At 55.7% G+C, this 17413-nt stretch overlaps 1 protein-coding gene across 2 annotated transcripts in view; it reads left to right on the forward strand.

The window, feature by feature from the left end:
• The window catches only part of LOC135543967 (epsin-2-like), a 56439-nt gene extending 40896 nt beyond the window's left edge, over window positions 1-15543 (forward strand). The window contains exons 6-10 of one of the 2 annotated variants that reach the window (XM_064971278.1): window positions 1404-1508; window positions 3396-3504; window positions 7383-7520; window positions 10836-11015; window positions 14590-15543. In XM_064971278.1, coding sequence (XP_064827350.1) covers window positions 1404-1508; window positions 3396-3504; window positions 7383-7520; window positions 10836-11015; window positions 14590-14912 — 855 coding nt within the window. In that variant the 3' untranslated portion in view covers window positions 14913-15543. Of the gene's footprint in view, window positions 1-1403; window positions 1509-3392; window positions 3505-7382; window positions 7521-10835; window positions 11016-14589 lie in introns of both variants that reach the window. The other variant, XM_064971276.1, reaches the window with a different exon arrangement.
• The last annotated feature ends 1870 nt before the right edge of the window (window positions 15544-17413 follow it).

Below are 17413 nucleotides of genomic sequence, written 5' to 3' on the forward strand. Positions count from 1 at the left end.
TGTGACTCTCTCGCTCCCTGTGTGTGTCTCTCGCTCCCTGTGTGTGTCTCTCGCTCCCTGTGTGTGTCTCTCGCTCCCTGTGTGTGTCTCTCGCTCCCTGTGTGTGTCTCTCGCTCCCTGTGTGTGTCTCTCGCTCCCTGTGTGTGTCTCTCGCTCCCTGTGTGACTCTCTCGCTCCCTGTGTGACTCTCTCGCTCCCTGTGTGTCTCTCTCGCTCCCTGTGTGTCTCTCTCGCTCCCTGTGTGTCTCTCGCTCCCTGTGTGTCTCTCGCTCCCTGTGTGTCTCTCTCGCTCCCTGTGTGTCTCTCTCGCTCCCTGTGTGTCTCTCTCGCTCCCTGTGTGTCTCTCTCGCTCCCTGCGTGTGACTCTCTCGCTCCCTGCGTGTGACTCTCTCGCTCCCTGCGTGTGACTCTCTCGCTCCCTGCGTGTGACTCTCTCGCTCCCTGCGTGTGACTCTCTCGCTCCCTGCGCGTGTCTCGCTCCCTGCGCGTGTCTCGCTCCCTGCGCGTGTCTCGCTCCCTGCGCGTGTCTCTCTCTCGCTCCCTGCGTGTCTCTCTCTCGCTCCCTGCGTGTCTCTCTCTCGCTCCCTGCGTGTGTCTCTCTCTCGCTCCCTGCGTGTGTCTCTCTCTCGCTCCCTGCGTGTCTCTCTCTCGCTCCCTGCGCGTCTCTCTCTCGCTCCCTGCGTGTGTCTCTCTCTCTCGCTCCCTGCGTGTGTCTCTCTCTCTCTCGCTCCCTGCGTGTATCTCTCTCGCTCCCTGCGTGTGTCTCTCTCTCTCGCTCCCTGCGCGTCTCTCTCTCTCGCTCCCTGCGCGTCTCTCTCTCTCGCTCCCTGCGCGTCTCTCTCTCTCGCTCCCTGCGCGTCTCTCTCTCTCTCGCTCCCTGCGCGTGTCTCTCTCTCGCTCCCTGCGCGTCTCTCTCTCGCTCCCTGCGTGTGTCTCTCTCTCGCTCCCTGCGCGTCTCTCTCTCGCTCCCTGCGCGTCTCTCTCTCGCTCCCTGCGCGTCTCTCTCTCGCTCCCTGCGCGTCTCTCTCTCGCTCCCTGCGCGTCTCTCTCTCGCTCCCTGCGCGTCTCTCTCTCGCTCCCTGCGCGTCTCTCTCTCGCTCCCTGCGCGTCTCTCTCTCGCTCCCTGCGCCTCTCTCTCGCTCCCTGCGCCTCTCTCTCGCTCCCTGCGCCCCTGTCTCTCTCTCTCTCTGCGTCCCTGTCTCTCTCTCTCTCTGTGTCCCTGTCTCTCTCTCTCTCTGTGTCCCTGTCTCTCTCTCTCTCTGTGTCCCTGTCTCTCTCTCTCTGTGTGTCCCTGTCTCTCTCTCTCTCTGTGTCCCTGTCTCTCTCTCTCTCTGTGTCCCTGTCTCTCTCTCTCTCTGTGTCCCTGTCTCTCTCTCTCTGTGTCCCTGTCTCTCCCTGTGTAGGAGGACAGGATGCGTCGGGGAGATGACCTGAGACTCCAGATGGCCCTGGAGGAGAGTCGTAAAGGAAAAGCCCTCGCTGGAAAACTAGAGAAGAAGAAGAGAGAGGTACAGACAGACAACTAGAGAAGAAGAAGAGAGAGGGACAGAGAACCATCTCAGTGTTTCCCATGTTATGGCTGTAGAGAGAGGAACAGAGAGACAGATCTAATGGGTGGTCATCTCTCTCTCTCCTCCCAGCAGGCCCAGTCCTCTCTGTTAGGATCTAATGGGTGGTCATCTCTCTCTCTCCTCCCAGCAGGCCCTGTCCTCTCTGTTAGGATCTAATGGGTGGTCATCTCTCTCTCTCCTCCCAGCAGGCCCAGTCCTCTCTGTTAGGATCTAATGGGTGGTCATCTCTCTCTCTCTCTCTCTCTCCTCCCAGCAGGCCCAGTCCTCTCTGTTAGGATCTAATGGGTGGTCATCTCTCTCCTCCCAGCAGGCCCAGTCCTCTCTGTTAGGATCTAATGTGTGGTCATCTCTCTCTCTCTCCTCCCAGCAGGCCCAGTCCTCTCTGTTAGGATCTAATGGGTGGTCATCTCTCTCTCTCTCCTCCCAGCAGGCCCAGTCCTCTCTGTTAGGATCTAATGGGTGGTCATCTCTCTCTCTCTCCTCCCAGCAGGCCCAGTCCTCTCTGTTAGGATCTAATGGGTGGTCATCTCTCTCTCTCCTCCCAGCAGGCCCAGTCCTCTCTGTTAGGATCTAATGGGTGGTCATCTCTCTCTCTCTCTCCTCCCAGCAGGCCCAGTCCTCTCTGTTAGGATCTAATGGGTGGTCATCTCTCTCTCTCTCCTCCCAGCAGGCCCAGTCCTCTCTGTTAGGATCTAATGGGTGGTCATCTCTCTCTCTCCTCCCAGCAGGCCCAGTCCTCTCTGTTAGGATCTAATGGGTGGTCATCTCTCTCTCTCCTCCCAGCAGGCCCAGTCCTCTCTGTTAGGATCTAATGGGTGGTCATCTCTCTCTCTCCTCCCAGCAGGCCCTGTCCTCTCTGTTAGGATCTAATGGGTGGTCATCTCTCTCTCTCCTCCCAGCAGGCCCAGTCCTCTCTGTTAGGATCTAATGTGTGGTCATCTCTCTCTCTCCTCCCAGCAGGCCCAGTCCTCTCTGTTAGGATCTAATGGGTGGTCATCTCTCTCTCTCTCCTCCCAGCAGGCCCAGTCCTCTCTGTTAGGATCTAATGGGTGGTCATCTCTCTCTCTCTCTCTCTCCTCCCAGCAGGCCCAGTCCTCTCTGTTAGGATCTAATGGGTGGTCATCTCTCTCTCTCCTCCCAGCAGGCCCAGTCCTCTCTGTTAGGATCTAATGGGTGGTCATCTCTCTCTCTCTCTCCTCCCAGCAGGCCCTGTCCTCTCTGTTAGGATCTAATGGGTGGTCATCTCTCTCTCTCTCCTCCCAGCAGGCCCAGTCCTCTCTGTTAGGATCTAATGGGTGGTCATCTCTCTCTCTCTCCTCCCAGCAGGCCCAGTCCTCTCTGTTAGGATCTAATGGGTGGTCATCTCTCTCTCACTCTCCTCCCAGCAGGCCCAGTCCTCTCTGTTAGGATCTAATGGGTGGTCATCTCTCTCTCTCCTCCCAGCAGGCCCTGTCCTCTCTGTTAGGATCTAATGGGTGGTCATCTCTCTCTCTCTCTCTCTCTCTCTCTCCTCCCAGCAGGCCCTGTCCTCTCTGTTAGGATCTAATGGGTGGTCATCTCTCTCTCTCCTCCCAGCAGGCCCTGTCCTCTCTGTTAGGATCTAATGGGTGGTCATCTCTCTCTCTCTCTCCTCCCAGCAGGCCCAGTCCTCTCTGTTAGGATCTAATGGGTGGTCATCTCTCTCTCTCCTCCCAGCAGGCCCAGTCCTCTCTGTTAGGATCTAATGGGTGGTCATCTCTCTCTCTCTCTCTCTCCTCCCAGCAGGCCCAGTCCTCTCTGTTAGGATCTAATGGGTGGTCATCTCTCTCTCTCTCCTCCCAGCAGGCCCAGTCCACTCTGTTGGATCTGATGGATGTTCCAGAATCGGATTCGGCCGACCCCTGGGGGGCGAGAGGAGGCGCTGCCGCCACACCAGACCCCTGGCAGGCCTACGGTACACACACACACACACACACACACACACACACACACACACACACACACACACACACACACACACACACACCGTGTCTGAATCCCCGTACTTGTGCTCTAAATAGCAGGTATTTTGTTAATGTGAAAATATAATGTTTTATAGTATGTGAAATGTAGATAATGGAGTGCTTTTAAATGCCAGGATGTAAAACTCATTTTGAGGGTTTTCATCTCGTAGAATTCACTGCATCAGTAATTAGTAAGAGAGTCGTCTTTTTGATGTCAACATGTGTTTGACAACAGCTGATAATCCAGATTAGGGGGACGAGCTGTTCCCAAATGAACCAATGGGTGGGGTCCCTGACTCAATACAACAGTGATAATCCAGATTAGGGGGACACGCTGTTCCCAAGTGAACCACTGGGGGGAACCAATGCAAGTGGTCATTTAATGACTCGTCAGTATGTAGGAGCAGGATGTTGATATGTGTGACTTCCTGTATTCAGAGTTTTACTGAACACTGCATTCTAAATAGTATGATGTTGTTTTAGTAAATAGTAGACAGATCAGGGACGGTACCAGTGGGGGAAGGGGACAGGGACTGGACCAGTGGGGGAAGGGGACAGGGACTGGACCAGTGGGGGAAGGGGACAGGGACGGTACCAGTGGGGGAAGGGGACAGGGACTGGACCAGTGGGGGAAGGGGACAGGGACTGGACCAGTGGGGGAAGGGGACAGGGACGGTACCAGTGGGGGAAGGGGACAGGGACTGGACCAGTGGGGGAAGGGGACAGGGACCAGTGGGGGAAGGGGACAGTACCAGTGGGGGAAGGGGACAGGGACCAGTGGGGGGAAAGGGGACAGGGACCAGTGGGGGGAAGGGGACAGGGACCAGTGGGGGAAGGGGACAGGGACCAGTGGGGGAAGGGGACAGTACCAGTGGGGGAAGGGGACAGTACCAGTGGGGGAAGGGGACAGTACCAGTGGGGGAAGGGGACAGGGACTGGACCAGTGGGGGAAGGGGACTGGACCAGTGGGGGAAGGGGACAGTACCAGTGGGGGAAGGGGACAGGGACGGTACCAGTGGGGGAAGGGGACAGGGACTGGACCAGTGGGGGAAGGGGACAGGGACGGTACCAGTGGGAGAAGGGGACAGGGACGGTACCAGTGGGGGAAGGGGACAGGGACGGTACCAGTGGGGGAAGGGGACAGGGACCAGTGGGGGAAGGGGACAGGGACCAGTGGGGGAAGGGGACAGGGACTGGACCAGTGGGGGAAGGGGACAGGGACTGGACCAGTGGGGGAAGGGGACAGGGACTGGACCAGTGGGGGAAGGGGACAGGGACGGTACCAGTGGGGGAAGGGGACAGGGACTGGACCAGTGGGGGAAGGGGACAGGGACGGTACCAGTGGGGGAAGGGGACAGGGACTGGACCAGTGGGGGAAGGGGACAGGGACCAGTGGGGGAAGGGGACAGTACCAGTGGGGGAAGGGGACAGGGACCAGTGGGGGAAAGGGGACAGGGACCAGTGGGGGGAAGGGGACAGGGACCAGTGGGGGAAGGGGACAGGGACCAGTGGGGGAAGGGGACAGTACCAGTGGGGGAAGGGGACAGTACCAGTGGGGGAAGGGGACAGTACCAGTGGGGGAAGGGGACAGGGACTGGACCAGTGGGGGAAGGGGACTGGACCAGTGGGGGAAGGGGACAGTACCAGTGGGGGAAGGGGACAGGGACGGTACCAGTGGGGGAAGGGGACAGGGACTGGACCAGTGGGGGAAGGGGACAGGGACGGTACCAGTGGGGGAAGGGGACAGGGACGGTACCAGTGGGGGAAGGGGACAGGGACCAGTGGGGGAAGGGGACAGGGACTGGACCAGTGGGGGAAGGGGACAGGGACGGTACCAGTGGGGGAAGGGGACAGGGACTGGACCAGTGGGGGAAGGGGACAGGGACTGGACCAGTGGGGGAAGGGGACAGGGACTGGACCAGTGGGGGAAGGGGACAGGGACTGGACCAGTGGGGGAAGGGGACAGGGACTGGACCAGTGGGGGAAGGGGACAGGGACGGTACCAGTGGGGGAAGGGGACAGGGACTGGACCAGTGGGGGAAGGGGACAGGGACTGGACCAGTGGGGGAAGGGGACAGGGACTGGACCAGTGGGAAGGGGACAGGGACTGGACCAGTGGGGGAAGGGGACAGGGACGGTACCAGTGGGGGAAGGGGACAGGGACCAGTGGGGGAAGGGGACAGGGACCAGTGGGGGAAGGGGACAGGGACCAGTGGGGGAAGGGGACAGGGACGGTACCAGTGGGGGAAGGGGACAGGGACGGTACCAGTGGGGGAAGGGGACAGGGACTGGACCAGTGGGGGAAGGGGACAGGGACTGGACCAGTGGGCGAAGGGGACAGGGACCAGTGGGCGAAGGGGACAGGGACCAGTGGGCGAAGGGGACAGGGACCAGTGGGCGAAGGGGACAGGGACGGGACCAGACAAGGAAGGGGACAGGGACCAGTGGGGGAAGGGGAAAGGGACCAGTGGGGGAAGGGGACTGGGACCACTGGGGGAAGGGGACAGTGGGGGAAAGGGGACAGGGACCAGTGGGGGAAAGGGGACAGGGACCAGTGGGGGAAAGGGGACAGGGACCAGTGGGGGAAAGGGGACAGGGACCAGTGGGGGAAAGGGGACAGGGACCAGTGGGGGGAAAGGGGACAGGGACCAGTGGGCGGAAAGGGGACAGGGACCAGTGGGGGAAAGGGGACAGGGACCAGTGGGGGAAGGGGACAGGGACCAGTGGGGGAAGGGGACAGGGACCAGTGGGGGAAGGGGACTGGACCAGTGGGGAAGGGGACAGGGACTGGGCCAGTGGGGGAAAGGGGACAGGGACCAGTGGGGGGGGAAGGGGACAGGGACCAGTGGGGGGGAAAGGGGACAGGGACCAGTGGGGGGAAAGGGGACAGGGACCAGTGGGGGAAAGGGGACAGGGACCAGTGGGGGAGGGAACAGGGACCAGTGGGGGGGGGAAGGGGACAGGGGACAGGGACCAGTGGGGGGGGGGAGGGGACAGGGACCGGGGGAGGGGACAGGGACCAGTGGGGGGGGGGGACAGGGGACAGGGACCAGTGGGGGAGGGGACAGGGACCAGTGGGGGGGGGGGGAGGGGACAGGGACCAGTGGGGAAGGGGACAGGGACCAGTGGGGGGAGGGGGGGGAGGGGACCGGACCAGTGGGGGACAGGGACGGGACCAGTGGGGGAAGGGGACAGGGACTGGACCAGTGGGGGAAGGGGACAGGGACGGGACCAGTGGGGGAAGGGGACAGGGACCACTGGGGGAAGGGGACAGGGACCAGTGGGGGAAGGGGACAGGGACTGGACCAGTGGGGGAAGGGGACAGGGACTGGACCAGTGGGGGAAGGGGACAGGGACGGGACCAGTGGGGGAAGGGGACAGGGACCACTGGGGGAAGGGGACAGGGACCACTGGGGGAAGGGGACAGGGACCAGTGGGGGAAGGGGACAGGGACCAGTGGGGGAAGGGGACAGTGGGGGAAAGGGGACAGGGACCAGTGGGGGAAAGGGGACAGGGACCAGTGGGGGAAAGGGGACAGGGACTGTCTTTGTCTCTTCTATACCTGCAGTTGTCAGAACAGTGGCTCTTTGTTCAGCAGGAATGCTGCTATACTGGTCCTGACATATCTACTGAGAGGGGGGACAGAGAGAGAGAGGGGGGGAAGAGAGAGAGAGAGGGGGACTGAGGGGGAGGACGGAGAGGGGGGAAGAGATGTTAGTCGTCCAGAACAGTAGTGATCTGAAAACGAGGGAACAGCATTGTGACAGACAGCAGGAATGACTTGTCATCTGTCTACTGGGGGGGACTCATGTTGTGTCTGTGTGTCCAGGTGCAGCCCCAAAGCCAGTGGTTCCAGTAGACCCCTGGGGGCCCCCGTCCTCCTCTGTTTCCCCCATGAAGAGCAGTGATCCCTGGGGAACCAACCCTGCTCCCGACCCCTGGGGTTCTGGAGGAACCTCCTACACAGGTACACCTCAACACCAGGGTTTAGTTAGCCGGTAGTAGCTGTTACACCTCAACACCAGGGTTTAGTTAGCTGGTAGTAGCTGGCTCCTACACCTCAACACCAGGGTTTAGTTAGCCGGTAGTAGCTGGCTCCTACGCCTCAACACCAGGGTTTAGTTAGCCGGTAGTAGCTGGTACACCTCAACACCAGGGTTTAGTTAGCCGGTAGTAGCTGGCTCCTACACCTCAACACCAGGGTTTAGTTAGCCGGTAGTAGCTGGCTCCTACACCTCAACACCGGGGTTTAGTTAGCCGGTAGTAGCTGGCTCCTACACCTCAACACCGGGGTTTAGTTAGCCGGTAGTAGCTGGCTCCTACACCTCAACACCGGGGTTTAGTTAGCCGGTAGTAGCTGGCTCCTACACCTCAACACCGGGGTTTAGTTAGCCGGTAGTAGCTGGTACACCTCAACACCAGGGTTTAGTTAGCCGGTAGTGGCTGGCTCCTACACCTCAACACCAGGGTTTAGTTAGCCGGTAGTAGCTGGCTCCTACACCTCAACACCAGGGTTTAGTTAGCCGGTAGTAGCTGGCTCCTACACCTCAACACCAGGGTTTAGTTAGCCGGTAGTAGCTGGCTCCTACACCTCAACACCGGGGTTTAGTTAGCCGGTAGTAGCTGGCTCCTACACCTCAACACCGGGGTTTAGTTAGCCGGTAGTAGCTGGCTCCTACACCTCAACACCGGGGTTTAGTTAGCCGGTAGTAGCTGGCTCCTACACCTCAACACCGGGGTTTAGTTAGCCGGTAGTAGCTGGCTCCTACACCTCAACACCGGGGTTTAGTTAGCCGGTAGTAGCTGGCTCCTACACCTCAACACCAGGGTTTAGTTAGCCGGTAGTAGCTGGTACACCTCAACACCAGGGTTTAGTTAGCCGGTAGTGACTGGCTCCTACACCTCAACACCAGGGTTTAGTTAGCCGGTAGTAGCTGGCTCCTACACCTCAACACCAGGGTTTAGTTAGCCGGTAGTAGCTGGCTCCTACACCTCAACACCAGGGTTTAGTTAGCCGGTAGTAGCCCCTACACCTCAACACCAGGGTTTAGTTAGCCGGTAGTAGCTGGTACACCTCAACACCAGGGTTTAGTTAGCCGGTAGTAGCTGGCTCCGACACCTCAACACCAGGGTTTAGTTAGCCGGTAGTAGCTGGCTCCTACACCTCAACACCAGGGTTTAGTTAGCCGGTAGTGGCTGGCTCCTACACCTCAACACCAGGGTTTAGTTAGCCGGTAGTAGCTGGCTCCTACACCTCAACACCAGGGTTTAGTTAGCCGGTAGTAGCTGGCTCCTACACCTCAACACCAGGGTTTAGTTAGCCGGTAGTAGCTGGCTCCTACACCTCAACACCAGGGTTTAGTTAGCCGGTAGTAGCTGGCTCCTACACCTCAACACCAGGGTTTAGTTAGCCGGTAGTAGCTGGCTCCTATACCTCAACACCAGGGTTTAGTTAGCCGGTAGTAGCTGGTACACCTCAACACCAGGGTTTAGTTAGCCGGTAGTAGCTGGCTCCGACACCTCAACACCAGGGTTTAGTTAGCCGGTAGTAGCTGGCTCCTACACCTCAACACCAGGGTTTAGTTAGCCGGTAGTGGCTGGCTCCTACACCTCAACACCAGGGTTTAGTTAGCCGGTAGTAGCCGGTACACCTCAACACCAGGGTTTAGTTAGCCGGTAGTAGCCCCTACACCTCAACACCAGGGTTTAGTTAGCCGGTAGTAGCCGGTACACCTCAACACCAGGGTTTAGTTAGCCGGTAGTAGCTGGCTCCGACACCTCAACACCAGGGTTTAGTTAGCCGGTAGTAGCTGGCTCCTACACCTCAACACCAGGGTTTAGTTAGCCGGTAGTGGCTGGCTCCTACACCTCAACACCAGGGTTTAGTTAGCCGGTAGTAGCTGGCTCCTACACCTCAACACCAGGGTTTAGTTAGCCGGTAGTAGCTGGCTCCTACACCTCAACACCAGGGTTTAGTTAGCCGGTAGTAGCTGGCTCCTACACCTCAACACCAGGGTTTAGTTAGCCGGTAGTAGCTGGCTCCTACACCTCAACACCAGGGTTTAGTTAGCCGGTAGTAGCTGGCTCCTATACCTCAACACCAGGGTTTAGTTAGCCGGTAGTAGCTGGTACACCTCAACACCAGGGTTTAGTTAGCCGGTAGTAGCTGGCTCCGACACCTCAACACCAGGGTTTAGTTAGCCGGTAGTAGCTGGCTCCTACACCTCAACACCAGGGTTTAGTTAGCCGGTAGTGGCTGGCTCCTACACCTCAACACCAGGGTTTAGTTAGCCGGTAGTAGCCGGTACACCTCAACACCAGGGTTTAGTTAGCCGGTAGTAGCCCCTACACCTCAACACCAGGGTTTAGTTAGCCGGTAGTAGCCGGTACACCTCAACACCAGGGTTTAGTTAGCCGGTAGTAGCTGGCTCCGACACCTCAACACCAGGGTTTAGTTAGCCGGTAGTAGCTGGCTCCTACACCTCAACACCAGGGTTTAGTTAGCCGGTAGTGGCTGGCTCCTACACCTCAACACCAGGGTTTAGTTAGCCGGTAGTAGCTGGCTCCTACACCTCAACACCAGGGTTTAGTTAGCCGGTAGTAGCTGGCTCCTACACCTCAACACCAGGGTTTAGTTAGCCGGTAGTAGCTGGCTCCTACACCTCAACACCAGGGTTTAGTTAGCCGGTAGTAGCTGGCTCCTACACCTCAACACCAGGGTTTAGTTTGCCGGTAGTAGCTGTCTTTTGGCCCAAAATAATCTTAATGGAAAAAGCCTATTCTTATTTTCAAATTTAAATAGAATTCACAGCGACCAATTGTTTGAAACCTGGATATTTTAGTTCATGTTTTGAGGTTTACCCTTAAAGTAGCATCGTCAAAACCCAACCTGAGATGTTTAGGGAATTATTTCATCAAGACTTCCTTGTGGGCCGTTGAAACCAGCATGTCTGTCCTCTTCCACTGGTTTTCAAATCTACTTTCTTTCGTTGTCCGGAAGCCACAGGTACACTCCTAGTCGTATTGACGACCGTTGTGTGGGGGCGGGGTCCCGGTCGGTATTGGGGGCGGGGTCCCGGTCGGTATTGGGGGCGGATCCCGGTCGGTATTGGGGGCGGGTCCCAGTCGGTATTGGGGGCGGGTCCCGGCCGGTATTGGGGGCGGGCTCAAATAAGTATTGAACCCACAGTTGAAACTGGAGCAGCAGCATGACCAGGTGGACTGGGGGCAACAAGGACTCATCAGCCAGGGGTAACCTGTCTCTCTCTCTGTATTCCTCTAGGTGATGGTCGGGGTCTCTCCTCCCTGACTAGTGGTACCGGGGACCTGTTTGACCCTCTGCCCAACAGGAAGACCCCAGAGTCCTTCCTGGGTCCTAATGCAGCATTGGTCAACCTGGACTCACTGGTCACCAAGCCTCCTCAGCCTGCTCCTATTGTTAACCCCTTCCTCGCTGCCGCAGGTACCGACACCCCCGTACCGACACCCCCCGTACCGACCCCCCCACCCTCCTTACCGACACCCCCGTACCGACGTACCACCCCCCGTACCGACACCCCCGTACCGACCCCCCCACCCTCCTTACCGACATGCCGTACCGACCCCCCCACCCTCCTTACCGACACCCCCGTACCGACCCCCCACCCTCCTTACCGACATGCCGTACCGACCCCCCACCCTCCTTACCGACACCCCCGTACCGACCCCCCGTACCGACCCCCGTACCGACCCCCCCCCCCACCCTCCTTACCGACACCCCCGTACCGACACCCCCGTACCGACCCCACCCACCCTCCTTACCGACACCCCCCGTACCGACACCTCCCCCGTACCGACCCCCCACCCTCCTTACCAACACCCCCCTACCGACTTACCACCCCCCCGTACCGACACCCCCGTACCGACACCCCCGTACCGACACCCTCCCCCCCATCGTACTGACCCCCCCACCCTCCTTACCGACACCCCCGTACCGACGTACCACCCCCGTACCGACACCCTCCGTACCGACACCCTCCGTACTGAGACACCCAGTACTGGACAGGTGGTACACCAGCGGTCCCCTGGGCCCCCCCCAGGGGGTACACGTTTTGTTTTTTTTAGCCCCCTATCAAAGCTTGATGATGAGTTTTATTTAAATCAGCTGTTTATTGCTGTTTATTGCTCGGGGGACAAAAACCCAAACCGTGTTCCCCTTGGACTGAGTTTGGGAAACTTCTGTAGTACACACACAGTACGGAGACAGATGTTGAAAATCTCCTCTCTCTCACTCGCTCTCTCGTAGTTGAATACAATCTCTTGTTCTCTCAATTCAAGGGGTCTTTATTGTCATGGGAGACATGTTAAATTTGCCAAAGCAAGTGAAATAGATAATTAACAAAATAATATAAAATGAACAGTAAATATTACACTCACAGAAGAATAAATACATCTAAAATGTCATTCTGTGTATATACAAATAGTTCACTTCTTGATGTGATCCCTTCCCGCTCAGATCCCCGCCCCCGTACCGACACCCCCGTACCGACACCCCCCCATACTGACACCCCCGTACCGACACCCCCCGTACCGACACCCCTCCCATACCGACCCCACCCCGTACCGACACCCCCCGTACCGACACCCCCCCCCCGTACCGACACCCCCTCCCCCGTACCGACACTCCCCCCGTACCGACACTCCCCCGTACCGACACCCCCCGTACCGACACCCCAGATCCCGGTGACGGGATTGATTAGACAACATCCAGTGAAATAGCAGCGCGCCAAATTCAAAAATAGAGACACTCATAATTAAAAATTCACAAAACATACATGTATAATACATCAAAATAAAGCTTAACTTCTTGTTAACCTGTCCTAGACTAGCTAGCATTAACATGTTAACCTGTCCTAGACTAGCTAGCATTAACACGTTAACCTGTCCTAGACTAGCTAGCATTAACACGTTAACCTGTCCTAGACGAGCTAGCTTTAACACGGTAACCTGTCCTAGACGAGCTAGCTTTAACACGGTAACCTGTCCTAGACGAGCTAGCATTAACACGTTAACCTGTCCTAGACGAGCTAGCTTTAACACGTTAACCTGTCCTAGACGAGCTAGCTTTAACACGTTAACCTGTCCTAGACTAGCTAGCATTAACACGTTAACCTGTCCTAGACTAGCTAGCATTAACATGTTAACCTGTCCTAGACTTGCTAGCATTAACACGTTAACCTGTCCTAGACTTGCTAGCATTAACACGTTAACCTGTCCTAGACTAGCTAGCATTAACATGTTAACCTGTCCTAGACTAGCTAGCATTAACACGTTAACCTGTCCTAGACTTGCTAGCATTAACACGTTAACCTGTCCTAGACTAGCTAGCATTAACATGTTAACCTGTCCTAGACTAGCTAGCATTAACACGTTAACCTGTCCTAGACTAGCTAGCATTAACATGTTAACCTGTCCTAGACTAGCTAGCATTAACACGTTAACCTGTCCTAGACTAGCTAGCATTAACACGTTAACCTGTCCTAGACGAGCTAGCATTAACACGTTAACCTGTCCTAGACAAGCTAGCATTAACACGTTAACCTGTCCTAGACTAGCTAGCATTAACACGTTAGCCTGTCCTAGACGAGCTAGCATTAACACGTTAACCTGTCCTAGACGAGCTAACGTTAACACGTTAAACTGTCCTAGACGAGCTAGCGTTAACACGTTAACCTGTCCTAGACGAGCTAGCATTAACACGTTAACCTGTCCTAGACGAGCTAGCATTAACACGTTAACCTGTCCTAGACGAGCTAGCATTAACACGTTAACCTGTCCTAGACTAGCTAGCATTAACACGTTAGCCTGTCCTAGACTAGCTAGCATTAACACGTTAGCCTGTCCTAGACTAGCTAGCATTAACACGTTAGCCACAGTGTCAGATTTCAGAAAAGGCTTTACGGCGAAAGCAGACCATGTGATTTATCTGAGGACAGCGCCCCGCATTCAAACACATGACAATCATATTTCATCCCGTCGGTGCGAGACACAAGTCCGAAACAACAATATAATAAATACATTACCATTGAAGATCTTCTTCTGTTGGCGCTCCCCCCCCCAAAAAAAACAGGACTACTTCTTCATTTCTTATGAGAAAAACATCAACTAATTTTATAAGGCTGTTGACATCTAGTGGAAGCCATAGGAACTGCATGCAAATTCCTATTAAAACGGCCATAGAAAACGAATGGAGAACACATTGAGCTCAAAACTACATTTTCCCTCGGGGTTTTGCCAAATCAGTTCTGTTCTCTGTCTTCTCACAGACATTATTCAGTTTTTAACTTTTTTCTTTTCAGTTTTTAACTTTTTTCTTTTCTTTTATTTTTTACCTAATTTCGTGGTATCTTAATTGTTTTTTTAGTAGCTACTATCTTGTCTCATCGCTACAACTCCCGTACGAGCTCGGGAGAGACAAAGGTTGAAAGTCATGCGTGCTCCGAAACACAACCCAACCAAGCCGCACTGCTTCTTAACACAACGCGCATCCAACCCGGGAAGCCAGCCGCACCAATGTGTCGGAGGAAACGCTGGTGCGCAATGAGACAACGATATCCCTACCGGCCAAACCCTCCTCATGGGTTGCATTTACAATGTTTGTTCTTCACTGGTTGCCCTTTTCTCGTGGCAACAGGTCACACATCTTGCTGCTCTGATGGCACACTGTGGAATTTCACCCAGTAGATATGGGAGTTTTTCGAAATTGGATTTGTTTTCGAATTCTTTGTGGATCTGTGTGATCTGAGGGAAATATGTCTCTCTAATATGGTCATACATTGGACAGGAGGTTAGGAAGTGCAGCTCAGTTTCCACCTCATTTTGTGGGCAGTGAGCACATAGCCTGTCTTCTCTTGAGAGCCATGTCTGCCTACGGCGGCCTTTCTCAATAGCAAAGCTATGCTCACTGAGTCTGTACATTAATCTCAATCTCTCTCTCTGGTGTTTGGTAATGCTGATGTCTTCTCTGTGTTCTGTTTGTCTCCCCTGTGTCTCCTTAGGAGCCGCCCCTGTAGCCGCCCCCCAGGCCAACCCCTTCCAGATGGGCCAGCCTAACCCCCCTACCCTAAACCAGATGAGGGTCAGCCCTATGCCAGGCCTGAGTCTGGGAGGGGGTGCAGGGTTCAGCAGCTTGTCCTCCATGGTAGACCCTCTGCCCCCCATCGCCTCCCTGCCACCCCTGACGGGCCACATGGTGCCCGGGGTTGGAGGGATGGGGGGTTTCCCGGCCTCTATGCCTCTGACCCAGCCCCTCTTCGGCTCAGCTCTGCCCCCCACAGCTGGCACACAGCCCCCCGGGACCACTAACCCCTTCTTGTTGTGAGGAACGCCTCAACTACACCCCCCCCCCCCAACCACCCCCTTCAAGACAACACCCCTGGACTCCTCTCCTGTCTTTCCACCCCCCTCCTCTTCCTCTCTCTCTCCTCATCTCTCCCCTCTCTGTCCTCTCTCTCCTCTTCCTCTCTGTCCTCTCTCCTCTTCCTCTCTGTCCTCTCTCTCCTCTTCCTCTCTGTCCTCTCTCTCCTCTTCCTCTCTGTCCTCTCTCCTCTTCCTCTCTGTCCTTTCACTTTCTGTCCTCTCTCTCCTCTTCCTCTCTCTATCTCCTCCTCCTCCCTCTCCCTCTCTCTTATATCAGATACTGTGTCCTGTAGACAGTATTCCTGGCTGTTCTGACTGTTTTTAATGCTAGTCTGATCATAGAGTGAATCTAACTAAACAACCCCAGTGAGGTGTGTGTGTGTGTACTAAGCAGGGATTTTGCACAGGCTTAATTAGCTGTGGCTGTTGCTTCACCGTTAGTCCTTAGCTGGAGACGCCTCCACTGCCTGGTACACTGTGCTACTACCCCCCCCCACCCGTTACCGGCCACAACTTGTGAGGTCACTGCTTAGCGACCCTGACCTATGACCCTGACACACAGCCACATATGAATTTTCACCCCCCGGGGTCAACGTGTGAATTTTCACCCCCTGCAAATGTATATATGAACTTTAACCCCTGAGGTCAACGTGTATATGGACTTTAACCCCTGAGGTCAACGTGTATATGAACTTTAACCCCTGAGGTCAAGGTATATGAACTGGTGACTGGGTGGAGGAACGTTCTCAGAAGAGGAAGAGTCAATGTTTATTTGGGAGTGAAAGACTCAAGGGACTTGTTTCTGTAGACTAGAGATGTCTGTTATCATACAACTGTCTGGAGTCCTTTAGGGCCCCCCGGCTGGAGTCCTTTAGGGCCCCCCCCCCGGCTGGAGTCCTTTAGGGCCCCCCCCCGGCTGGAGTCCTTTAGGGCCCCCCCCGGCTGGAGTCCTTTAGGGCCCCCCCCGGCTGGAGTCCTTTAGTTAACCTCTGACTCCAGGACTGTGGTTAACGGGGCCCTAACCTCCACTATTTAGAGACAGGAGTTAACATCTGACTCCAGGACTGTGGTTAACGGGGCTCTAACCTCCACTATTTAGAGACAGGAGTTAACATCTGACTCCAGGACTGGTTAACGGGGCCCTAACCTCCACTATTTAGAGACAGGAGTTAACATCTGACTCCAGGACTGGTTAACGGGGCCCTAACCTCCACTATTTAGAGACAGGAGTTAACATCTGACTCCAGGACTGGTTAACGGGGCCCTAACCTCCACTATTTAGAGACAGGAGTTAACATCTGACTCCAGGACTGGTTAACGGGGCCCTAACCTCCACTATTTAGAGACAGGAGTTACCATCTGACTCCAGGACTGGTTAACGGGGCCCTAACCTCCACTATTTAGAGACAGGAGTTAACATCTGACTCCAGGACTGGTTAACAGGGCCCTAACCTCCACTATTTAGAGACAGGAGTTAACATCTGACTCCAGGACTGGTTAACGGGGCCCTAACCTCCACTATTTAGAGACAGGAGTTAACATCTGACTCCAGGACTGGTTAACGGGGCCCTAACCTCCACTATTTAGAGACAGGAGTTAACATCTGACTCCAGGACTGGTTAACTGGCTGAATATTAGTATGAACGTCAGGTCTTTAATCTCACATCTTATAATCATCTTTATATTGCTACTACACTGTCTGTCTGTAACCATCTATCTCCTAGTGGAACTGACCTGTCCTAGACTACACAACCTGTCTGTCTGTAACTACCTAGTACCCTCCCCTGGACTGGTATTACAGCTGAGACAGGGGGCCCTTCCTACCTACTACCCTCCCCTGGACTGGTATTACAGCTAAGACAGGGGGCCCTTTCTACCTAGTACCCTCCCCTGGACTGGTATTACAGCTGAGACAGACAGGGGGCCCTTTCTACCTAGTACCCTCCCCTGGACTGGTATTACAGCTGAGACAGACAGGGGGCCCTTTCTACCTAGTACCCTCCCCTGGTATTACAGCTGAGACAGACAGGGGGCCCTTTCTACCTAGTACCCTCCCCTGGACTGGTATTACAGCTGAGACAGACAGGGGGCCCTTTCTACCTAGTACCCTCCCCTGGACTGGTATTACAGCTGAGACAGACAGGGGGCCCTTTCTACCTAGTACCCTCCTTTGGACTGGTATTACAGATGAGACAGACAGGGGGCCCTTTCTACCTAGTACCCTCCCCTGGACTGGTATTACAGCTGAGACAGACAGGGGCCCTTTCTACCTAGTACCCTCCCCTGGACTGGTATTACAGCTGAGACAGACAGGGGGCCCTTTCTACCTAGTACCCTCCCCTGGACTGGTATTACAGCTGAGACAGACAGGGGCCCTTTCTACCTAGTACCCTCCCCTGGACTGGTATTACAGCTGAGACAGACAGGGGGCCCTTTCTACCTAGTACCCTCCCCTGGACTGGT

Source organism: Oncorhynchus masou, chromosome 8 (genome assembly GCF_036934945.1).
Source record: "Oncorhynchus masou masou isolate Uvic2021 chromosome 8, UVic_Omas_1.1, whole genome shotgun sequence".
NCBI classification, from domain to species: Eukaryota; Metazoa; Chordata; class Actinopteri; order Salmoniformes; family Salmonidae; genus Oncorhynchus; species Oncorhynchus masou.